Raw genomic sequence first — 25339 nt, forward strand, 5'->3', positions numbered from 1 at the left:
CATTGTCGGTTAGATTTAAAGGTTGAAGCACGTGCCTGACACACACACTCTTGCACTGGCATGATGGTGCACACATGCGCACACACACACAGTACAAAAGGTTATTTTTCATCAATGCACGACAGACAGAAACACACACACCAGTCTGATTGTTTCTGGGATACACTGGCACAAACTATTTTGTGTGTGTGTGTGTGTTTGTGTGTGTGTGCATGCATGTGACTTATGTTTTGATAAACATGAGGTCATCATGGACCAAACAGAACCGTAGAATTAACGTTTTGCTGCAGCAGCACAAGATGCAGTCTCACACACGCACACACACACACACACGTCATAAAGTATAATTTGTGCCAAAAAGTGGCAAACAAAAATGCCTTCTCTCATTTGTGAAAAGTGTCATATTTGTATTTCATTGAAGTAGAATACGTGCACGCGTGATGCCTAAGTAACTAATTATGGTGATCTGTTTGTTATGGACAGACCGACCCCAAATCTAAGTCCCCACACATCAACACACACACATACACACACACACACACACACACACACACAGATTGGCTGGATGTGTGTGTGCCAATGAAAAGCAAAAATATCTCGGCTTTTTGTTTATGTGTGTCTGACTTGCATAAATAAATCCCAAAATGTGTGTTTTGTTAGTGTGTATACGTGTGTGTGTGTGTGTGTGTGTGTGTGTGTGTGTGTGTATGTGTGTGTATGTGGTATTGGGATTCAATGAACGCTACACATGCACACACACACATCGACACAGGTCTTTGATTAAATGGGGTCAGTGTCTGTGTGTGTGTGTGTGTGTGTGTCCCTCTGGCAGTTTCCACTTGATCCCTTACTGGCACAAGTAACCCCTTGTGAGCGCACACACACACACACACACACACACACACACACACACACACATGCACATGCACATGGAGACACATTATTGCCACAAGAAATTTGATCCAGATAATTATACCCATAATTCTGCTGTAACTTTATTTCTCCCTCTGCTAATTATCTGCAGAGAGAACTCTTCTGGGCAAATTCTTCACTCGTTTAATATTCGGCTTCGGCGGTTTATTTCGCAAATCCACCTATTTTGTTTGAAAACCGTAGAAACAGGCAGCGAGCGGAAATCCAACGGTCTCAAAGTGCAGTTGTTCGAGCAGCTGCTCGGGGAGGATGTAGCGTTAGAAGAAGTTCTTTGCTCACTTTTAATTAATATGCACTTTTGCTCTCCTGGGTCCATTACCTCCTCCACACCACCAGGAGGTACCTTGCACTTTAAACCACTATGACTTCTGCAAACTCATCCATACACAAACACACACACACACACACACACACACACACACACACACACACATGCGTCAATATTATTATTATCACTGTAAATGTTTTCCTCTTATACCGCGCTTTCGGATTGGGCTTTCACACACATGCTCACACACCGAAAGCGGCCATGGAAGACATTAATGATGCGGTGATTCTGTTAAAAATTCTGATATGGCATGCAGACAGATCAAGCCTGGGATTGAACCACCAATCTTCTGACCAGCAAGACACCTGATCTACCAATGGAGATGCAGTAATAATTTAAAAAATTACACAATAATAATAATAATAATAATAATAACCACTTAATAGTTTTTACTTGTTACTTTGACACTTTATAGTTTTATTTGCATTTCTTACTCCCCCCCCCTTTTTTACAGTGTTTATACAATTTCCTACTATTATTTATTATCGTTATGTTTTACTTGAAACTCTGGCACAACAATTTTCTTTCAGGATAAATAAAGTTGTTCTTATTCTTATTCTTATTCTTATTACTAATAATAATAATATTGGTGATCTTTTAAAAATAAAAATATCATGATAATATTGATGAAATAATTGATTAATTAGATTAACAAACCATCCCTTGTGCTATCATAAATATTATGAATGTTTAAATTATTACTATTATTATCACGATTATTTTTTTTTGTTGATTCTTGTCACCACGATCACTTCATGCCATCTGCACTCTGTATACCTTTTTACCTGTGCATGAAAAATTCCACTGTGCCTGATCGATGAGGATTAAAAATCTTGATTCTTGATCATCACCATCATTATTATCACTTTTATTAATATTATCATCATCATTGTCATTTTTATTATATCAGTCATCAGTCTTCACCCCTTACGCTGAAGAGTTGTAAATCAGGAAGCTTTTTCAAAAAAATCCAAAGGAAGAGAAGAGGTTGTCGGGAGGGCAAAGGGGAGCGTGTGATCACTCACGGTGACCTTGACCTTTGACCTCCCAGATGAGCTCAGGTGGGCGTTGAGGCCAGATCACCCTCAATGCACACAGGAACGATTGGCAAAGGATGCATTCACTTGCAGTAGTAAAAAAATGATTAAAGATGGCGGTGAATAGCTTTTGATGCTGATGATAAATTACTACTGCCACTACCACAACTACTAGTACTAGTAGAGTACATTCAAAAACAATCCTGCATAATGAGATAAATTAATAACACAGCTAAAACAGGAAGAATGAAAATAAGAAATAAGAAAGACAACCCTGGAAAACTTGAAAAACAAAGCTGGGTTACATTAGATAAAATATGTAAAAAAAAAATATATATAAAACCAGGAAGTTAAAGATAGTCTTTATTTTTGAATTGTAATATAAAATTGCAGTCATAAATCTTCTCTCCATATGTACATTTGTTCATTTTTTGATATTTTGCATACATTTTTTTTAACTGAATAGAAACCATTATCCACACACCCACACACAATATATATATAGGTCTCTATTTATTAAAAAAAACATTTCATTATATTATATATGTGATATATATGACATATATTATATCATATATATATATACACACCCTTATCCTTTAGGTGTTTATGTTATGTATATGGATATACATGGGGATATGTGCAGGCATTTATTGTTTCCTCATTGTTTGTGTTATTAACATTTTTTTTATATCTCAATAAAAATACGTCAATGTGTATTTAAGAGTATATATTTTTACGATCTATGTTTATATGTTGCCGTTTGTACTTTGGCTTGTTCCAGAATTTCCCGGCCCCTGTTTGTCCCACAGGTCCCTGAAGGCAACGCCTCTCAAACCAGGAAGTGCTGAAACTTTTTTTTTTTCCTCTCCTCCTCCTTCTTCTTCCCTTTCTTCTTCTTCTGCTTCTTCACGGCGTTGACGCGAAAACTTGAAGAGTCGCTGAACGTCGGTTTGTCTCTGAGGCGTGGATGAAGAAGATGACGAGGAAGGAGGCGTCGATTTGAGAGCGGGACAGCGAGGGGGTGCATGCGGGAGGAGCGCGGCTGATCCTCGGGCAAGGAGACCCGGAGTCCCCCGGCGCCCTCCGGAGCTCCCCTCCGGAGCCCCCCGGAGACCCCCGGAGCCCTCCGGAGCTGCCCACCAAAGCTCCCCTCCGGAGCCCCCCGGAGACCCTCGGAGCCCTCCGGAGCCCCACGCCGGCGAGATGTGGGAGCAGGAGGAGTTCGCCAAGCACTGGAGGAGCGAGTTCCCCGACGGCGACGTGCCGCGCATGGAGCTGGGCTCGGTGGAGGACATCCAGGCGGCGCTGGAGGCGAGCAAAGCCAAGCTGAAGCGGCTGCAGAAGGCGTTGGAGGAGGAGAAGTTTAAGGTGCTCTACCTGCAGAACACGGTGGCGCGGAAGGGCCGCGACCCGGGGCTCCGAGCCGGGCCGGCGCAGCCCGCCCCGCAGGTGTTCGCCCGGGAGCGGAACCGGATCAGCGGCCGGACGGGGAAGCCGCTGTGCGTCCCGGTGCCGCCGCCGCGGACCTCCAGCTGCCCGCGGGCCGCCGAGGCGCCGAACCCCGCCGGGGCCCCGAGGAGGGAAGACAGCGACCGGGAGTACGAGGACGCGGAGCTCAACGACAACTTCGTCAGGAGCAACCTGTTGACGCCCAACGCCGCCGGGAGGTTCAGGCAGAAGCCGGCCGCGGCTCGCCGGAGCTGCGACTCAGGGGACGAGGGCGGACCGGGACCGGGACCGGAGCTGGGACCGGCAACGGCGGCGGGGCGCACCGAGTCTCGGGACTCCGGGCGCAGCACCCCGGACCCACGGAGCGACGGATACCTGAGCTCAGACCACGACGACTCCTCTCTAGGTAAGACACACACACACACACACACGCACACACACGCGGACAGACATACAGGTAGGCACACGCTAACACAGACATACAAACATACACACACACTGAAATCCAGACAGACACACTCACACACAAACACACACCCACATACACAGACATACAAACACACAAAAATACAGACAGACAGACAGACAGACAGACAAACAGATAGACAGACACACACACAGACACACATAGAAACACTCACACACACTGACACACACACACACACACAGACATACAGATAGACAAACACAGACATAAAAACACATACAGAAATACAGACAGACACACATACACACACTGACAGACACACACATACAGACACACTCACACATACTGGCACACAGACACACAGACACACACACACACACTATGCCAATGCCAATGGTAGAATGCATTTTTGTTTGCCCCTCTTTGGCACATGTGATACTTTATACTTTGTGTGTGTGTGTGTGTGTGTGTGTGTGTGTGTGTGTGTGTGTGTGTGTGTGTGTGTGTGTGTGTGTAACTGCTTCTTGCTACTGCTGCAGGAAAAAACTGAAATCTTAAAAGTTGTGTTCAGTCCATGATGACGTACTGTGCAGAAAAACCCTCATAAGTCACATGCACACACACACACACACACACACACACACACACACACACACACACATATGCACACACACATGCAATTGTTGCTGCAATTGAAGCTCTTTTAATTAATTTGATTAAATAAACAATCAGGCTGGTGTACGTGCGCTTCACACACACACACACACACACACACACACACACACACACACACACACACACTGCAAACCACATGAGGCCACCTAATCCCCGGTCTGTCTGTGAGAAGGTGAAGAACATGAATCTTTGCTTAGAAAGCCGTGTCCCCCTCCGCCTCCTCCTCCAGCAGGTCCCAGCAACAGGAAGCCCTTGTGTAAACTTCTGCCGCCCCCCTTTATCCTCTCCCACCCTCAGGTCCTCCGTGTCGCCACGGAAACCGACCCGTCCGGGCCGGGAGGGCGGCGAGGTCCGATGGGGCATCACGAGGAGCGGGCGGGGTGGGTGGGGTGGTGACCTTTGACCTCGTCGGGTCGCCTTTCATATTCCTGGGTCGCCGAGAAATGGCGGGCGGCGTTGAACCGACAACCCCGACTCGCCACCGCCTGGAGACTCCAGCCTGGCAGACGACTCCCACTCAGTTTGTCGGGGAGAGGGTCAGGAGGTGCTGACTCACCGGGCGGCGAGGAGGAGATTTGAGGAAGGAGTTTTATTTTCCAGATCAGGCACATACAAACACACACACACACACACACACAAACACAGTTTTTGTTGGTTTTGGCCTTTTTTTTTCCTAGGGAGTAGGATCTGTGTTGTTGGACTGACGCCCCCTGTTGCCATGCCGACCTGAGAAAGCCTCATTTATCAAGCTGTTCGGTTTGATTGATTGATTGGCAGAGTAGTAGTTAGTGCTTTGACCTCACAGCAAGAAGGTCCCCGGTTGGATCCCGACTTATTTCTTTATGTGACATCTGACTGGTTGCATGTCTCTATATCTGGCCCTGTGATTGGTCTGGGATGAACCCCGTCTCGTCCAATGACAGCAGAGATAGGCTCCTTTTTCACCAGCGACCCTGAGAGTGGGATAATCGCCAGAGATAATGAATGATTGATTGATTGATTAATGGCTGCCTGGTTGTAGAGCGTGGGTTCAGGTCGATTCATGGCTGGGTGTGAAACATGTGGACCCCTCCCCCTCCATCGCCGTCACCTTGGCGTTCTGCCCCTCTGCCCTCGGCCCTGCGGAGCGCCTGGTTGTCCAGACGACACGAGGCTCCGCCTCCTTGCGATCCTTTCCCAACAAGCCCTGCTTGTATATCCGCTCGGCCGGGAGGCGTTTTCCTCCGTCCTGTCAGGATGCTCGACCCGCTCCTCGCCTCCTGGGCCGGACAATGGAGGGCGTGTGGAGCAGCGGGAAGCGTGTCTCCGCTCACTTGGCCGGGAGGACCGCCGGAGGCTCGCTGTAGCTCCGCCTCCAAATACCGCTTTTGATGACCATCCATGCTATTTTAGCATTGTTCTACCTTTTTACTGATTGACTGATAAATCACCTCGCATTAAGCTAATCAGGTAAGAGTTTGGTGAAGAGGACGACCAAGCAGGGAGGAAGGATTTACCCGTCCCTGGAGTTACTTCCTGGTTCTACGGCGGCAGGGATGAGTCAGGGTCCGGGAAAAAAAAAAGTACTATCCTGGAGTCGGTGTGAATACAGGAGTGTGTGTATGCCTTAGGTTATTTTTCATCCCTGCGGCGCCGCCGGGCCTCCCTCTAAATCCGAGGCCTCGTGTCCTGGTGGGGCCTCGTTCTCTGAGACGAGGGAACAGCTTCCTCCCACGCCGCCACCGCCGCCGCGGTAACAGTGACGAGGGATTTCAGGCAGCCGCGTGAGCTCAGTGACGTCTTTGTTCGGCGGGTGAAACACGAGCGATGATCCTCGCCGAGGAATCTGCCTATGAGACACACACACACACACACAGACACACACACACACACACCACTCGGGGCTGCCCCCCCCCAGACGAGCCTGTTCAGACCCGTCCCAGGTGCTCTGTGAAACGTGGGCTTCGGCTGCCAGTCGCTGCCTTCCTTCCAGGTTTCCTTCAAAACCTGGTCGAAGATGATGGTGTGTGCGTGTGCGTGTGTGTGTGTGCGAACGCGCACGTACTTGTGTGTTCTGTGTGTTTATCACCTTGGAAAATTCCTTGGATTTTTGTGAGCTCGTCAGGTGACTTTGTCGGAGATGTCAAAAAACGAACTGTTCTTTTTTTTTTTTTTTTTTTTTTAAATGAACCTTAACCCGGTTCAATCAAGCGCTGGATCGGTCTTGATCACGCGCTCTGATTGGTCCGTTGGATCTCAGCGAGGGTCTGAGTTACTCAAAACGAGGCCTAGGAAGACACCTTGCTCAGTGCATTCATTTTGTAAAGTTTACCCGAGGCGTGGTCACGCGACAGGAAGCAGAGGTAACCATCGCCATGGCAACACGGGATTTTACCAAGGCTCATTCCTGCTCGCGTTACGGACGTAAACGGATCCGTTTCATATTTTATCGAGCTTCACTGCCCACATACGTAGCGTGCATGCCATACATTATCGTGGTTGCCAAGCAGCGCATCCACTAGGGGGCGGTGCAGAGCTCACTCCCGACTTCTGTTTCAGACCGTAACAAACACGGCGGCGGTGGAGGAGTAGGTGTTAATGAAAATAAGATTAGATTGAAAAATGGCAGCTGGACACTGACCTCGGTGTTAACAAACGTTAGCTGGAAATCAGAACCTGCAGGCAGCAGCTTCCCCCAGAAGCCAGTTGTTTATTGGCAAACTTCCCTGTGTGAGTGTGTGTACGTGTACTTTCTAGCATCAACGCCCTCCCAGGGGCTCAGTAATTAGAGAACCAGCTTGTGGACAAAGGCTGCTGCCGTGATGTGGAGGCCGCGGGTCGCCTGCACCTCAGGAGTGAATTTCATGGCTGGACGGGGTTCTGTCGGGTTCTCTGACAGTCCAAAAACCGTCGGCAGGTTGATTTTAAAACGCTAAAATCCTCCATCCACATGTTTCCTCCACGCCGGGAGTTCGAGTCGCTGCTAGGCGAGGGGGGGAATGCGACTCTACAGGAAACGCAGGCCTGCTGGCGGCATCAGTCTCGTCTTGTGTTCGAAACGTGAGACTGAGGTTTCCTGTCAGTTAGCATGCTCTGCAGGGGTTAAACCCGCAGAGACAGGCCGCCATGTTTCGGGCGGTATTTTAATAAAAAAACGCAGACAGAAACATCGGGTCTGCTTTTTTAAATTATATATATTTATATATAGGTGAATAAGTGAGATGATATAGATTTTCATTATCAATCAGTTAGTATCAGTACTATTTAAATTCTGAGTAGACACAGGGGATGACATAATAAAATAACTCTTATTGTGAAATCAGAGGGGAAACGGTCACTGTGTGTGTGTGTGTGTGTGTGTGTGTGTGTGTGTGTGTGTGTGTGTGCGTGTGTGTGTGCGTGCGTGCGTGCGTGCGTGCGTGCGTGCGTGCGTGCGTGCGTGCGTGCGTGCGTGTGACTGTGCGCGCGTGCGCACACGTGCACGCGTGCCCAACACTATTCATGTACAGGTAGGGGCGGTCCGATTGATGGTAAGCCCCTGAAAACACGGACAGGCTTGAGTGAATTCAGGGCTGAAAGTGTGTGTGTGTGTGTGTGTGTGTGTGTGTGTGTGTGTGTGTGTGTGGTGTGAAGCTGTAATGTTTTTCCTGTTTATACATCAAGCACAGGCATGAGGTTACCTTTTTCACTGCAATTTCACAGTTGTGGGACTAGTAAAGGATTATCTTTTCTTGTCTACTAAATCCATAACAGTAAGAACCATTAGTAAGGTAATAACACTGTAATAACTTGGTAGTAACATGTAATACACTGGTTATTTAGCAGGAATCAGCAGGGTTTTTACGGTTAGGGTTTTATATTCTTCATCTTTTGGAGAATTTTGCATAGTTTTTGGCAGATTTGATGTTGAAAGTGATTGTCAGATGGGTCCATCCATCCATCCATCCATCCATCCATCCATCCATCCATCCATCCATCCAGCTTCCCCCTGCTTATCCGGATTGGGTTGCGGGGGCAGCAGCCGGAGCAGTGAGACCCAGACCTCCCTCTCCCCCACCACATGGTCCAGCTCCTCTGGGGGGACGCAGAGGCGTTCCCAGACCAGCCTGGAGACATGGTCTCTCCAGTGTGTCCTTGGTCTTCCCCGCGGTCTCGTCCCGGATGAACATGCCCGGAAAATGGGTGGGTCCGCTCCAGAGACCCCCGGCTCTGCTTCCTCATTGGAAGGTGTTTCCATGGGGTTGAGGAGGTCACACACAACAACGTCTCGAGTTGAGGTCAGCAGCGCCCCGCTCCCACTGTACACAGTGTTGACGGATAACTGCTTCGCCCTCCTGAGCCGCCAGATGATGGACCAGAATCTCCTCGACACCCACCGGAAGTCGTTCTCCATGGTCTTGCTGAACTCCTCCCATGCCCGAGTTTTTTGAAGCCGCATGTCCCTTGGCCTGCCTGTACCTGTCTGCTGTCTCCGGTGCCCCACAGGCCAGAAAGCCTCAATAGGACTCCTTCAGTTTGACGCCCCAACAGGCACCGACCGCCTTACGGCCGCAGCTCCACCCTGTCGCCTCGATAATGGAAGCATGGAACATGGCACATTCGGACTCAATGTCTCCCAGCTCCCTTGGGACGTCGTCGTAGTTCTGCCGGAGGTGGGAATTGAAACTCCTTCTGACAAGGGAGTCTGTTTGGGTCTGACCAGCATCCTCTCCCACCATCGGAGGGATCGGATGGTGATCAGTTGACAACTCCCCTCTCTCTTCACCCAAGTGTCCAGGATACGCAGCCGCCACGACCACAAGGTTGATCAAATAACTGGCCGAAGGCCTGTTGGTGCCAAGTTCACCTATGGACACCTGCATGCCTGAACATGGTGTTTGTTATGAACAATCCTCCGTGACGAGTACAGAAGTCCAATAACAAGACACCGCTCGGGTTCAGATCGGGGGGGCGTTCCTCCCAATCACGCCCTTCCAAGTCGCATGTGAGCGTTGAAGTCTCCCAGTAGGACGAGGTAGTCCCCGCTAGGAACGCTCTTTAGCCCTCCAGGTACGCCAAGAAGGGTGTGTAAACTGAGCTGTTGTCGGGTGCATAGCCAGAAACAACACCAGAACCCGTCCCCCTACCTGAAGGTGGAGGGAGGCTACCCTCTCGTCCACCGGGTTGCAGACATGGGACAATCTCGGGGCACCGGGGGCAACTCTGGAGTAAAAAAAACGAGTCCAGCCCCTCTCGAGAGGCCCAGTTCCAGACCCCACGCTGTGCGTCGAGGCGAGTCCAACAATATCGAGTCAAAATCTCTCAGCCTCCTGCACCAGCCTGGGCTCCTTCCCCACCAGAGAAGTGATATTCCATGTCCCAAGAGAAAGGAGGAGGAGCCGAGGATCGGACCGCCAAGGTCACGCTGCCCCCGACCCCCTTGGCCCTTCCTGTGGATGTTGAACCCAGAGCAAGAGGGACCAGTGTCGTTCCTTCGGGCCCCATGGGTGAAGGCCCGTCCACCAGGCCTTTGAGCCCTGCCCCCGGGCCTGGATCCAGGCAGGGCCCATGTGACCCAATCTGGGCAATCTGGACAAGGCGAGACTTTGTCCAATGTTCGTTTTCTTCATGGGGGTCTTCTGTCAGACAGGTGATATCCTCAAATAATCAATTGAATCTCCAATATTGATGACGCGCTGATGTGATTTATCGACGACCCTTGACCCACATTGGCTCTTGTTCCATCTACTTTATTTGTTCGCTGCCCTGGACCGCCTTCGCGTTGGACGCCGCTCTTGCTGACATAAAGCAAAGCGCATCTCACGTATTACAGCGAATTACGGTGTAATTGTAATAACATCTCACCTCTAGGTGGTGTTATTTCCACATCTCTGGAAATAATCTTCTTTCATCTCTGCACACGCAGCCCAACTGCAGAACACCTTTGAATCACATTCCAACTTCATCCCCTTCCCTTGTCACCTTTTTTCTTTCTTTTTTTTTTTTTGTTCTGCAAGTGGCTGCGGCTCGTTGTTGCGATGCCGTCATCTGAGCCGTTCACAGTCGTGTGTCCGCGACGAACCTCCTGCCAAAAGAGGAAGTGGAACTTGTCCCGTCAGGAGAAACAGCAGTAACATCTGCACCGCGCAAGAACGCTGATTTCTTTTTTTTTTTTAGATTTTTTTTTCTTATACCGGACGTGAACACCAACTGCTTTCTCGTTTCGTGTCACCAGTCGTTGCGAAAAGCGCGGACTAAAATACCTGGAGTTATCGTGTCATGCGGTCACCATGGTAATCACTGTTTTCCGTGCCCCGCACCCTGAAAACCACTGGGTGGGTTCAATGAAGAGTCACGGTGAGGGTCTCGTGAGAGGGTGAGTGTTAAGTCCCGCTTCCCGAGCCAGCAAAAGACAAAATTTCAAAAAAAAAAAAAAAGGAATATTAGTTATTTTTAAGTTTTTGTTGTTAAATTGCTCCACATCGGTCACACCTGGATGTGTATTGTCAGGGAGGAGCCACTAGAGGACAGTGCTTTCTCAACAAGCTGTCGTTGCCTTGGGCTGTGTCTGTTTGTGTGCACGTGTGTGTCTGTGTGTGTCTGTGTGCGCACATCTGGACCGTCCACCTGAGGTCCAGACACACACACACACACACAGCTTTTCTCAGGACCCTCCTCTCCCCTGGCGAGTGTCAGTGCAAAACAAACGGCATGAACAAAACATGAGTTGTTGTCATCTACATGTGATCGTGCACGTGTGTGTGCACTTACGTGTGTGTGTGTGTGTGTGTGTGTGTGTGTGTGTGTGTGTGTGCGTGTGCGTGCGTGCGCGTGGCGGGTATCTGGTGTCCGCCCACATGCAGCATGATTCAGATGATTTTCACATTGACCTCAATAGATCAAAGTGAATTCAGCTGGCATGGGTGAACACACACACACACACACACACACACACACACACACACTCCTCCTTTGTCCTCTTTCTCTCTGAAAGAATGAAGCGCAGAATTGTATTTAAAGCAGCCTTGTCCTCTCATAAATCAAAAGCTGGTTTCATGTACTAATAGGACACACACACACACACACACACACACACACACACACACACACACACAGATATGCCACAGCGGTCTTTTTTCCTCCGTATAATTGGACGGCCGGGGAGTTTGGGGTCCGGGGGCAAATGAGGTGAGAGGGGGTGTTGCCTTTGCACGTGTTCACCGGGTCGCTCAGCCTGGTTGTGCAGGGAATTTTTAATTTCAATTATTATTTGTTGAATCATGGCAGACGGAGGAGACTCCTGTTTTTGGTGAAGCTGAGATTCCAACTTCAGATCATTTCTGGAATCCCAGCTCAACAAGCTACACGTTGGCCATAGCTGTGCTCGTCAATAATGCATGGACACCAGCGGCGGTGCCCCCGTCTCCTCTGCACCCCCCCGTCCAACCCATCCCACCTCCCCCAAAACAAAGGGATGTGCAAGAAAAAAAAAAACAAAAACACGGCTGGGGGATGTCGACTACGAGGGCGTGACGTCTGTGTTTATTACAGTGTAATAACAAATGTAGCCCTTTGTGTAATAACATAGTAATGACAGTCTATGGCTTTTCGACAAAAAAAGAGACATCTTGGGGTTGTCAAACATTTTTTTCCCCCCTCTGGGCTGGCATGCGTTTCAGAGCATGGCGTTGTTTTTTACGTTTTTTTTTTTTGTGAACGATATAAGCTTCGATCTCATTGGACGAGAGTTTGAGTAATAGTCGAAATAGAACAGGAATAACTGACCCGGAATATTATTGAGCCTGTGAGTTGCAGTCGTTGGCGGAGAAGGCGGCGCCCTCTCTGTCGGTCTTTGCTTTTCTTTGTCCGCCGCCCCTTTGAGGCTCCGCCTCCGCCAGGATTCCCGTCCAATCAGCTGACAGAACTTTTATTTTATTTGTGTTTGTTTCTTCAATTTTTTTTTGCAAAGCCTCATTTCACCACACTGCCGCCTCTCAACTGGAAGTCCCCCTTCCTGTGCTTGAATATAGGTTTGTGTGTGTGTGTGTGTCTGTGTGTGTGTGTGTGTGTGTGTGTGTGTGTGTGTGTGTGTGTTTTTGTGTGTGTGCGCTCGTGTGAGACAGCCCTATGCTGCTTAAATGCACATGATAAAACACAGTACATGAGGGCAACAGTGCTTGAAAACTCCCAGAACAGCTGGGAGTGTGTGTGTGTGTGTGTGTGTGTGTGTGTGTGTGTGTGTGTGTGTGTGTGTGTGTGTGTGTGTGTGTGTGTGTGTGTGTGTGTGTGTGTGTGTGTGTGTGTGTGTCAGATCAGCCACTGAACACCCCCAGTGCAGGTTATATTGTAATAGCCTGGCACATTGGGGAGGAGAGCTTGTGTGTGTGTGTGTGTGTGTGTGTGTGCGCGCGTGCGCGTGTGTTCTGAGTACGGGGTCAGGATGCCATATTGGGCTGCGCTGTGATTGGCTGGTCAAGCTGCCACCAGCAGGGCGGCGAAGAAATCTATAAAGACATTTTAATTCTGTTATGGGCGTATGTGTGTGCGGTGGAAATGATAACTAGCCATTTTGATCAACCCTTAACAACTAGCTCTTTTGACTAATCCTTAACAACTAGCCCGACAAGCCCTTTGGACTAATCCTTAATAACTAGCCCTTTTTTAAAATTTCTCCATGGCGACAAGTGTGCAGCACTGAGGTTGATGACAACACTAGCAGCTATTTAGCTGCCTTCATTCTCAGTCAGCCAGCGGGTAGTTATTGTGTAATAGCCGTATAAGAAGGCAAATTTACATGAGGAAACCTAAGTCGTCCGGTGGCCATGTCTGGAGAAGAAGAACCAGCCCGCTTTTCTAGATTTGGCATGGATTTGACTCTAGAATCCCATCAACCCTTTAACCGGTGGATGACAATTGACTGGATTATTGGCAGTTATTGGGGGGGGGGGATGCGGAATGGGGAAAATCATCATAACTGGTTTGTGTCGCCGTGGGAACGGCAGCATGACGATCAGGGTGGACGGTGTTATTGTTTTTGTTATTATTGTTGCGTCTTCATGGCAGAAAAAATAAAACATGTGATCGTCCCAGTCCAGGCCCTTCAAAATAAGTCTTATTGATTTTTTTTTTTTTTTTTTCAACTTTTCATTTTGGCAGGGTGCTTCCAGGGAATCTGATGCTGCTTTTGCTTTTTTTTTCCTCAGGTCATTAATTAAAATATCCGTTATAATGATTTATATTAATATCATTATTATTTTTCTGGCTGAGGAAATTGATTCAATTCTTAAATTCAATTTCAATGACAGCATTTGAGTTGATCTCGGCAAAAGTGTTTTGTTTTTTTTTTTTTCCTACATATTGGAGGGTTTTGAGCGGGACGTGAGACACACACACACACACACACACACACACACACACACACACACACACACACACACACACATATGTTGACCTTTCCAGAGATGAGGCTCTGCCGCTGTGTGTTTGTGTTACCGCTTTGTTACCGGACTGTTGGGCCAACATCTGTCGCTACTGTTACCTGTGTGTGTGTGTGTGTGTGTGTGTGTGTGTGTGTGTGTGTGTGTGTGTGTGTGTGTGTGTGTGTGTGTATTTTGTAGAGACAGTTCGTAATGGGCCTTTTGACTACACAGCTTGACTGTCCATTAATATTTAATGCAAGTATTTTTGTTGCGCTGTGTGTGTGTGTGTGCGTGTCTGTGTGTGTGTCTATATATGTGTGTGCCCATGTGTGTGTTTTCTTTCAACTCTTTGTTTGGTTCTGTGCCTTGACTGATGAGGCCGTCAACGAGGACGTGGGCATAGTTGCTCTCAATAGACCTGAGAGACAGGTGTGTGTGTGTGTGTGTGTGTGTGTGTGTGTGTGTGTGTGTGTGTGTGTGTGTGTCCTTTGTCCCATTAAACACAAAGGATGTACAGTAGGTGAATCTATTTTTGATGAAGTGCCAGTCGTCAAGCCGTCAAACCAATATATAGTGTTCCTGTGCGAGCGTGCATGTGTGTGTGTGTGCGTGGATGTGCACGTGCACTGCAAAACCTTGACTTTGTGCATGTTCCTGTCATGCAAGTCTGATTTCCCTCCTCTATTATAGCACATTTATATTCATTAATAAACCTTGTGCTCATTTAACACACGCCAGCTCTCGCCACATGCCATGACACACACACACACTGGCTGGATGAGCTCCTGGGTGTGTGTGTGTGTGTGTGTGTGGCCTTGCAGCAGAGTGTGTGTGTGCTCCAGCTGGCACCCAGAAGCTCTGCATCCAGACAAAGAGCGACAGAGCTGGAGGCCCCTGGAGCTCCAGCCTGAGGAGGAGGAGCAGGAGAGGGGGATGAAGGAGGGGTGGAAGGTGGAGGGGTGGAGGTGTGTGTGTGTGTGTGTGTGTGTGTGTGTGTGTGTGTCGGGGGGTCGCTCCTGTCAGCCTTTGTGTCCTAATTGAAGTTTCTTTCCGTCTCTGGACGGCGAGGGAGCGGAGCCTTGGCTGCAGCCAATCACATGGCTGCTCGCCGCCGTTTTGGGAGTTCTAGAACGTTTAACTCCCAGTGTTAGAAAAGACGACATTGAAATACATTTCATTTGTTTTCCTAAATAATTGACTGCCGTGTTGAAAACACAGTTATTTGTCAATTTCTTTATTTATTCATTTTTCTTATTCATCCATGTCCGTTTTAATTTGAGTGTGTTTTAAAATATTTTTCACGCCAGCGTTTTTTCTCGCCGGTGTAGCTTTTCTTGGAAGATTTTTATTTTAGAAATTTTATTGTTTTTACACTTTTTTTTTTTATTGCACCGAGCGAACGATCTGTTACCAAAGTTTACGTTTTTTTTTATTTTAAAAATAAAACCCAGGGTTTAAGACTCTCCTCCTCCTTCTCTTCTCCATCCCCCTCTTTCTCTTCTTCCTATCCCCCCGTTTAGCGTGATGGGGTCATATTTGTTCTCACGCCGGCAGGAAGTTGAACCTGGTGGATGGAGGGTAAGAGATGGAGAGACAGAGAAAAAGTGACATGAAGAGAAAGAGGAAGGGTGACCAATGGTGAGAGAGGGACTGATGATGGAGAGAGAGAATGAAAGTAAGAGAGAGAGAGGGCTGGAGAGGTGGAGCTCGTTGCGCAGAAGCAGAAAAAGAGAGAGAGAGGGAGGGAGGGAGGAGGGTGGATGAGAGCGAGGAGCCTCACAGAGAGGCAGAGCTTCTCCCTCCATAGCAACGCTCGTCTCCAGCCTGTTGTCCTCTCTCTCTCTCTCTCTCTCTCTCTCTCTCTCTGTTAGTCACTCGCTCGCCGCCGCTCTCCGGCTCCACTCGTCCGTCCGCCTGTTGGACCTCATCCTCCTCTCTCGGACATTTTCATCTTTTTTTTTTTCCCCAAATACCATGGAGGCCGTTCGGCGGGGATAAAAAAAAAAGAAAAAAAAAAAAAAGGCGGGGAGGCGAAGAAGAAGAAGAAGAAGAAGAAGAGGAGGAGGGGGGAAGGGGACGGAGGGAGGGGGAAGAAGCGAAGGAAGGAAGGATTGGAAGGCGGGAGGGAAGAGGAGGATGGAGCCCCTCAGTGCCCGCGGCCTGCCACGGCTCTCCTGGATTGACACCCTCTACAGCAGTATGTACCCCCTTTGCTCCCCCCCCCCCCCCGTCAACCCCCGACATCCCATAATCGCCCGATCGATTTGACGCTCACTCCCAAGTCACCCTTCAACTTCAAATCCATCATTTCCCATCAACATGATTAACGCTATGTGTGATATCCATCCCATAATAATATGGATTATGCGCCATGTATTTATATAAATCCCATATTCGTATTGCAGTAAGTTTGAGGTCTGTCTGACAGGCGATTTATTTTGAATATAAAAACATTTATTAATAGTTTTTGTTCAAAAATTGTCATACAATATAAATGTAGCTCTTAGATGTTAATATAATCGGATTTAATTCAATTTTATTTTATTCTATTTTTATTCTCATCTTAATTCTTTATATTTTATTTTTACTCTCTTTCATAAAATTTTATTTAGTTTTATTTACTTATTTTTCAGTAGCGGTTAACTTTATACAGCATGCATCCACTCTCACCCTCAGCAGCTGATTGATTGAATGAATGATTTATTGATTGATTGATTGATTGATTAATTTTGTCGGCAAGTGTTGCCTTTCAAAGTCTAGTTCGGTCCAGGAATGTGGAAAGTAAAGAGTTTCATATAATAATATTTGTGTGTTTGTGTGTGGGTATGTATATATGTGGATATATTATAATAGATTCCAGAGTGTGTTTATATAACAGAAAAATTTGAAGACTTTTTTAATTCCTCACATTTTAAGAGTAATGTTAAAGCAACAGGAAGTCCAAATATGGTAAATAAAGTCGGCGGGCAAAACAAGGAAAAGGTGTTTTTTCTTGTAAAGACGGTATATAAGAAATTTCCCCATGAGCGATTAACAAATAATAAATTATAAATTCTTCTTATTATTATTATAATTATAATAAAAATGACAAACATTACCTGTCAGAAGAAATAAGCGTTATTATTATAATATTATATTAATATTATGTTATAAACCTTTCCTTCAACTATGAGCAGGACTTATTTAAAAGGTATATCACCGTCATCTTTCTGTTTCACCTGATTTTCTTTTAGTTTTTTGTTTTCCAAAGGAAACGATTAATATGGGCCAGCCGTGATTAGCGTAGCTTAGCATAAAAGCAGGAAGCAATTAGCCTGCGCCATTATAAACCAGTGGGGCCATTTACAGGAAAAACAATCAGTGCAACTGTTTATTAGTCACGGGTAGTGAGTAAAACTGTCATGTGTGCGCGCACATGTACACACACACACACACACACACACACACACACACACACAGCACACCGTTTCTACCATTGTGGGGGAAATAACAGACTTTAATTAGCTAGGAATTTCCCCCGAATTGAAAATTATTATTGAGACACCATGAGAAATAATAGAAGAATCAGCACAAAAAGGCCTGGTTGGCGTGAATTCGCAAAAAATGACAGCCAATTAGCTGTTAGCAACGGGAAGCTAATAAGATTAGCTCAAAACAAGGTGAGAAACTTTAACAGCAAAAAAAAAAAAAAAAATCAGCACTGAAAATAGAAAGGGGGAAAAAATGGCGGAGAATTATCTGCACCTCCAACCCTCTGGCCAAGGCTGTTTTTAGATTCTTATTTATCTATTATTCTTTTCTTGCTCGCGGGTCGCCTCCTCCTTCTCCTGCCTCTGTGCGCTTCCTGCCTTTTATGCTAAGCTATGCTAATTGCCCCTCGCCTCCGGCTTGCTGTCGTCCTCACGGGAACGAAAGCGGCACCGGAGGGGAGTCAAACAAAAGGGCTGCCGCTGCGTCTTTCAACCTAATCAAGCGGCCTGAGACTTTTATTTTGAAAGGTCACATGTGGATCACGGTCTAGATCAAGGAGACGGCTGACATTACAACCTGCCGCCATCTTTGTTTTTCTTTTTCGCCATAGCACTCTTATCTCATAGTACTTTGTTGCCCCCCCCCCCCCCCTTAATTATAACTTGGTACGATCCAGGATGCAAACAAACAGGAAGTCTGAGTATTAATGAGCTCCGGTTTGTCCGCAGCTCGCCTGTTTTCAAATAAAACCTCCCGCTCTGGATCTTTTGGAGGCCGGAGGGGTTGGGGGGTGCGTTGGCGATGCGATCTCGCACCCCTTCTTTCTATCCTGTGATGTCACTTCCTGGGGGAGGCCGTAGTGTGTTCGCCGCTGCAGGTCTTTTTCACTCATAACTCACAGTGCACCAGTGCAAACCTGAGGCAGTGACTAAAGGGGGGGATGGAAAGGGTGGGGGAGGTGTGACATTCGTGCACGGTGCACTGTGGATATGCGTGCACGTGCACACGTCAAGTTAAGTACCTGAAATGCAGCCGCTTGATCGCAACACGGCTGCTCAGACCTCACATCAGTCTCTCTCTGCCCCATTTGTCCAGCCGGCAGCATAAATGTGTGTGTGTGTGTTTGTGTGTGTGTGTGTGTCTTTGTGTGTGTGTGTGTGTGTGTGTGTGTGTGTGTTACAATTGCTCCCACTGACCCTCTTACTTACTTAACCTCTTGCTCAAATGGCTTTTGCACCACAATCATTCGTAGGTTTCCATTTTCACATATTTCCTGTCAGGAGTGGCTCTTCTTGAGAATTACCTTAAAAATAAAATAAAAACAAAAAAAAAATCTAATTCTTTTTAAAATTATTAGTTCAAAAATATGCCCTCTATCATCCCAAAAAAATGAAATACAATTTTTTTTTTTTTGCTAGTTATACAGCCCAACAATACTGGAGTGTTTTTACTTTGTTTGTTGCAAGTGTGTGCATGTGTGCATGTGTGCGTGTGTGTGTGTGTGTGTATGTGTGTGTGTTTTTCTTCTAATAAAGATTACGGCGGGCCAGGATTACCGTTGCAGTCCCCCCCCCCCTTAACTCCTTAAGCGACGATTCTGTGTATTTTGTTATGACACTGTTTCCGTGGCAACCGACCAATCGTTACCAATCGCTGTGTTTTTGAAGCAAAACAAGAAAAAGATCAAGATGTGTTTGAACTTCAGATGTTTATTTGTATAGAACACACACACAAACACACACACACACACACACACACATGCATGCCTCCAGATAGTAAATAAAGGGATGCTAGCATGAGCTGATGCGTCATCATGTTTCTCCGTCATGAACGCATCACATTCTTCTCACTTGCAATCAGAAAGTCCCCCTGCATGCCAAATATTAAAAAGCCATTTTTTTTTCATCCTGGCAATTGAACGCACCGCCGCTACGATACCCCCCCCCCCCCCCCCAGTCTCCGATGCCGCGTGACACTAACACCACGCTGGTTGGGCCGGACGTCGGATAATTCAACAGGGGCAGCAGCGGTGGCATGTGCACGTCACGCTCGTGCATGTCAGGGTGATTTCAATTTTTTTATTTATTTTTTTTACTTCCCATCTAATCCCCAGCCGCTGTGGCGGCGGGATGGGATTCGTGTATTACGACGCTTTTTATTTTGTCGGACCTCCCTGTCCTAGTTTCACGCCCACGCACCAAAACCCCTTTTTAAACCCACTAAAGGGTTAATGTGAGTGAACATGTAATATGTAATCAGGGCTAATAATGTAATCCCTTCTTCCCGCCGCCGCACGCGTCCACGTGTCTCTGGTGCGACGTCAGCGGCGCCGGCTCGCCTCGGACACGGAACCAAAAACGCAGCATGACACAGCTCGCAGTTCGATGTAATTGATTGTGATTTGATGTGACGGCGCCCCCCGGCGGTGACCCCCGGAATCCGTCTCCGTCTGGCGTTCTTCGAGCCGGCGGCGGCTTTCGGGATGGATTCCGGCGGGATGCGGGCCAGATCAGTCAGCCTCCGGATCCCGTTTCCAAAAGATGTCAGCTGCGGTGCGAACGCAGGAACGTTCCGGGATCGGAGGAACACTGACTCACATCTGTTTGGAAACGTCCCAGAGCCCCGTGGAAAAGCTCTGAATCCGCTTCAAAAATGTGAAAAACCTCCTGTCAGTCCTCTGAGCCAGACACCCACCCTGGAGACACACTGCAGATTGACTTAAAACCTTTGCAAATTCATGTGAAAATGTTGCGAAATTCAGTATATATGTTACGATTTCATATAAGATGTTGTAAAGTCATTACCGTTTTGCATATTGAAGTCAAAATGTTTCAAAATTGCATTAAAATCTTTCATATTGAAGTCTAAATATGCAAAAACATGAAAAAATTTGCAAAATGTTTCAAAATTGAATACAAATATAGCAAATTAACATCAAACTGTTGCTAAATTGCATGGAACTCAAGGCAAAATCTGACAAAAAAGTTGCCAGATAACTTAAATATTGGCACTTTTCAAATTCACACGAAAATGTTAACATGTCACATAAAAGTGTTGCAAATTTTACTTCTCAACATTGCAAATTGACCTGACAATGTTGCAAACATTACAATAAAATCTTGAAAATTCAAGTGAAAACATTACAAATTGAATCAAAATGTAATTGAAATGTAAATTTGAAAAAATTGGAAGCTGTTGCAAATTGACATGAAAGTGTTGCAAAATTGAATCAAATGGTTGCAAAATGACAAACTGTTACAAGTTTGCTTCAATATGTTGCAAAATGGACGTGAAAATGTTGTGAAACAGAAAACTGCAAAATTATGACAAAATATAACTTCACGTGAAAATGACACAAAATGGGGTGAAAACATTTTAAATAGACGTGGAAATGTCGTGACATCACATCGAAACTGCATCACATTAACTTAAAAGCTTAAAAACAAGAAATTTAAAATCCGAGCCGATCCCGCCGTTACACGTTACAGAATTACATGCTAGCGTCGGGGAAACCAGGCCACGCCTGACGTCCTGGGGTATAATCAAACATTTATTGCACATGTATTACAGCAGCGCTTTGCAGGCGCAGCTTTGTTTTTGTGTGTGTTTTTTTTTTTTTTTTAGAACATCCCAGTCCCCTCCCTTTGCAAACACTCATCCCTGAGCTTAGGGTGTGCATACACGTGCGGCAAAAGGTGTCCGTTTTAGTTGATTTGTTTACGGCTGCACTCTGAAGTGGAGGCGGAAATCTCCCACGTGTACACTGCAGCCACCCTGCGCTTAAGAAAAAAAAAAAAAATATGTGTGTGTATAAAACACATCCCAGGAATTACACCTGGCCCGTCTGTTATTTTTCTGTTGACCTGGGTGTCACTCCTGCTTTCCGATCCATCGCTTATCGATCAGTGAGGAAGACGAGGGTTCTCCGCCACCCCCAGTTCTCCCCCGATGTTATCTCCATCGACAGAGGAAGCCGGTGCTTTCCGTTCCCTCTCATGGTAACTATGGAAACAGACATTTAAATCTGTTCATGCCAGGAGAGCGGAGGAAGAGTAGGAGGAAGGGGGGGGCAAATAATCGCCGTTGCTGTGTTATTATGTAACTGCCTCCTCCTCTGCGTTCAGGCGTCTTCCTCCCCGCTATTATGTAACTGCCCCCCCCCCCCAAAAAAAAATGGTATATCCCAAGCACTCTGTTCTCCTCCAGCCCCAGGATTATAATCCCAACCTTTGTCATCAGATTACTTCCCCGTTGCGTTGGCGCCACGTTGTTTATGTGCCAAGGTTGCCCGTGTGTGTGTGCGTGTGTGTGCGGGCCAACATGCCAACATTTGTGGCTCGGCAATCGGCAGGTTCATTCAGTATAACAACCTTGTGCATTATTGACACGGCTTTTGGCTCCGCCGGACGGGCCGTTGAGATCCTCTTGCTCACACACACACACACACACACACACACACACACACAAAGAAAGCACATCTAGCATCCTCGTCCTCATATGAGGACATCATATTTCTTAGGTTGTCTAAGCCATGATGCTGTGTGACACTCACACACCTGGTTCCACCAGTGCACAGACGGCGTGCTCAGAGCCTTCAAGGCGTGGAGAACTTGCCACTTGCCCGAGGAATTTTTTTTTGTGTGACGCGTCTGAGGGGCTGTTAAGGGATGGTGGAACGCCTGTCCAGAGAGATTGAGAGAAACACACACACACACACACACTCCCGTTCCACCGGAAGCTTTTAACGTCTTCCTGACTCCGGTTCAGATCCTCTCCAACCCGGCTGGAACATCTGGGTGGAACCCTTTGTGTTCCTCAGTGCTGGAGGTGTGTGTGTGTTTGTGTGTGTGTGTGTGTGTGTTCCATGAGGTCTGCCGGGGACATCCACCCTCTCGCCCCCACCCAAATGTCCCGCAGGGTCATGTGTGTGTGTGTGTGTGTGTGTGTGTCTGCTGTGTTACTATGGATTCCCACTCTCAAGGGTCATAATAGCAAACCACCAGCCACTCATGCCCCCGTTCCTCCGTCAGCCAATCAGCGGGCGGTAACACAAGCGTCCCGGCCAATGGCACGGCCGGCATGTTTACGTGCTCCCGGAAGGCGGGGGAGGGCAGGGGGGGGATTCCGTGATTAGGCATTCAGGGCGTCGGAGTGGAAGAGCGGAGAGGCGAGGAGGAGGAGAAGAGGGGCGGAGATGGAGGGATGAGGCCATTATGAGTTGAGGGGGTCTGATGGATGCACTCGAACGGCGAACCGTCGGCCAGACTGACTCAGGTGAACACACACACACACACACACACACACCCGCACATGCACCTTAGAAAGAGAAAAAAATAGAAATTCCCACCACATTCATGAATTGAGGTTTGCAAGGTTGAATGCTTGTAGCCGGAAATGGGCTCGCTCTTTGTGTTTGTGTGTGTGCGTGTGTGTCATTAAAGATTGATGGACCCAGTAAGGTTTGGCCTTCTGTTCTGCCGTCGCCTCTGGAAACGGTAACGGAGCACATGCCGCCGGCCCGTCTGAAGCCGATCCGGCAGCCATCTTTGTTTTGAGCGGGAAATAAAGGATGTGACTTACCGCTGGTGTTTTATTATTTTTTGTTGCTATAGTGGATATTTTCTGAGATGGGGTGCATGGGCGCGGCCGGGCAGAGAGCTGACGCCGTAACCTGACACTGGACCCCCCCCCCATCCCCCCCCGAGGCGGTTAACCCCATTAACTCTAGGTTTCCTGCAATGTCTGCAGACCAGGAAGATGTGATCATGAGAACCAGCGGCTATTGAACTGAAGGACCTCCTTCAGACAAGTGTCTTGAGCTGGTCTGCGATTTAACCCAGCCCCCTTTTCGGTGCTCACCTCTGCAGGTGTTTTAGCCCACCGGAGGAAGGACGGCATGTCTGTGGCGTCCAAGTTCTAACTCACCACTTAACCGCAGCGCCTGGTTTTCTTCTATCAGGAAAAACAACTTGTATCGCACGATGTGATTTACTACATTGTCATAACCGTTAATTACAGTGCATCACAGCGTCCTAATTGTTTCAGGATGGTCAGGCTAGCTGCAGACCAGGTTTTGGTTTTGGCTAGCATACAGCACACGGGTTCCTAAGAAGTTGTGATATTTTGATACTCTTGCCTCTGATAGGAACTTAGCATTTGAAGCTAGCATGCTAACTTCCAACTGCAGTTCCAGACCCATGACTTGGAAACCCTTCACCTGGGTTTGGAGGCGTTCACATGACTAGCGGCCATTTTCCTACCACTGTTTGCCATCGGCGGATGCCTTCCCCTTCCCGGGGATGCCCGCACTGCCCGCGGCACCGTCCTCCATGCTAGCACGCCCTAAAGGCCAATGGGTGTAATGGCTTCTAATCTGCCCCTTCTATTCCCCTAATTGGGTGAAGGAGAATGCTAATTGGGTGAAGGAGTGCGTTTATAGATGCTACAGTCACTGCCCCCACCCCACAACCCCCCCCCCCCCCCCTCCCCCAGAGGCCTCCATCTTAATAGCCCCACTCACAGTGGCCTCTTTGTTGTTGTTTGTCTTCCCTGTGTTGACACGTGCTTGAATAGCGTTAGGCGCAGGTGCCCACGCTGCATGTATGCTACGCTGTGCTAGCCTTGCTGCGTGGGGCCGCGGGGTTGGCAGCTGGCAGCTCGGTAGCACCGTGGTTTTTTTTTTTTTTCATACCTGCTGTATCTGCAGTTGGGGGGATGAGGTTGCATCTCACGCTATGAATTAGCATAATTAGCTTCCTTCATACATGGAGCTTTGGACAGCATGTTTGCATGAAGAAGCTAAAAGTAGTGACAGAAGTGCTAATTAAAGCTGCCGCCGCATTTTCGGTGACGCAGTCTAACGTTGCCATGGCGACCGATGATGTTTTCATGCCGACACCAGTCCCCGCTCTAATAAGTAATAAAAACTGCCTTAATGAAGGTTCGTTAAGGCAGTCAGGTAGCCCCGCCTCTTTCACCCATAAACGGCAATCACATTTGAGGGCTCGGGGGGGTTGGGGTACATTTTGGGTTAAGCCGATGCGCTAGTTATATTAGCTTTGTGACGCTTTGTATGCGAGCTTCTAGGTGTGTCTGCACTGGAGTGAGCCCTGTGTGTGTGTGCGTGTGTGTGTCAGGCACCCCCTGTGTAAAACACCTCTCACCCTAATCTGTGGAACCGGCGGGTTGTATCCAACCGGTGCAGGCCTTTGGGATTTACCTAGCTAATTACAATGTATAGTGGCTGGTTGCCATGGTAACACGGGTCGGTCGGGGTCGGGGGGGGGGGTTGTAATCGCAATTCACGCATGAAAAATCTGCTGGAACGGCGGGGGCGGGGGATGTCCCTTATCTCCTGCCGCCTCCAGGCACATGAAGATGTGCAGACGGTCGCCGGCGCTCCCTCCTCCTCCTCCGCTACGGCGGTGACGAACACTCGTCTTTTTATTCCTCCCTCGCTCTCTCGCTGTTATCTAATGCACGGTGGTCGTATTGACCTTTAGAGTGCGCTCGGCCCGTTCCCCGAACACGGCGGTTAGCTCGTTCCCAGCCGAGGAGCAAAGCCATTATCAACTAGATAGGGCTGGACGAGGGGAAGTGTGTGTGTGTGTGTGTGTTGAATAAAGAACCAGGCTTTTCT

At 47.7% G+C, this 25339-nt stretch overlaps 1 protein-coding gene across 3 annotated transcripts in view; it reads left to right on the plus strand.

Annotated features, from left to right (window-relative positions):
* Nucleotides 1–3151: 3151 nt before the first annotated feature.
* Nucleotides 3152–25339, plus strand: part of abr (ABR activator of RhoGEF and GTPase) — a 72666-nt gene continuing 50478 nt past the window's right edge. Inside the window, exon 1 of one of the 3 annotated variants that reach the window (XM_086160808.1) lies at nucleotides 3152–4156. In XM_086160808.1, coding sequence (XP_086016934.1) covers nucleotides 3505–4156 — 652 coding nt within the window. In that variant the 5' untranslated portion in view covers nucleotides 3152–3504. Of the gene's footprint in view, nucleotides 4157–16129; nucleotides 16427–22916; nucleotides 22975–25339 lie in introns of those variants that run through there. The other 2 variants (XM_086160809.1, XM_086160810.1) reach the window with 2 other exon arrangements.

Source organism: Fistularia commersonii, chromosome 15 (assembly GCF_037954325.1).
Source record: "Fistularia commersonii isolate RoL2024-O1a breed Wild chromosome 15, RoL_Fcom_v1.0, whole genome shotgun sequence".
In the NCBI taxonomy this organism is placed as follows: Eukaryota; Metazoa; Chordata; class Actinopteri; order Syngnathiformes; family Fistulariidae; genus Fistularia; species Fistularia commersonii.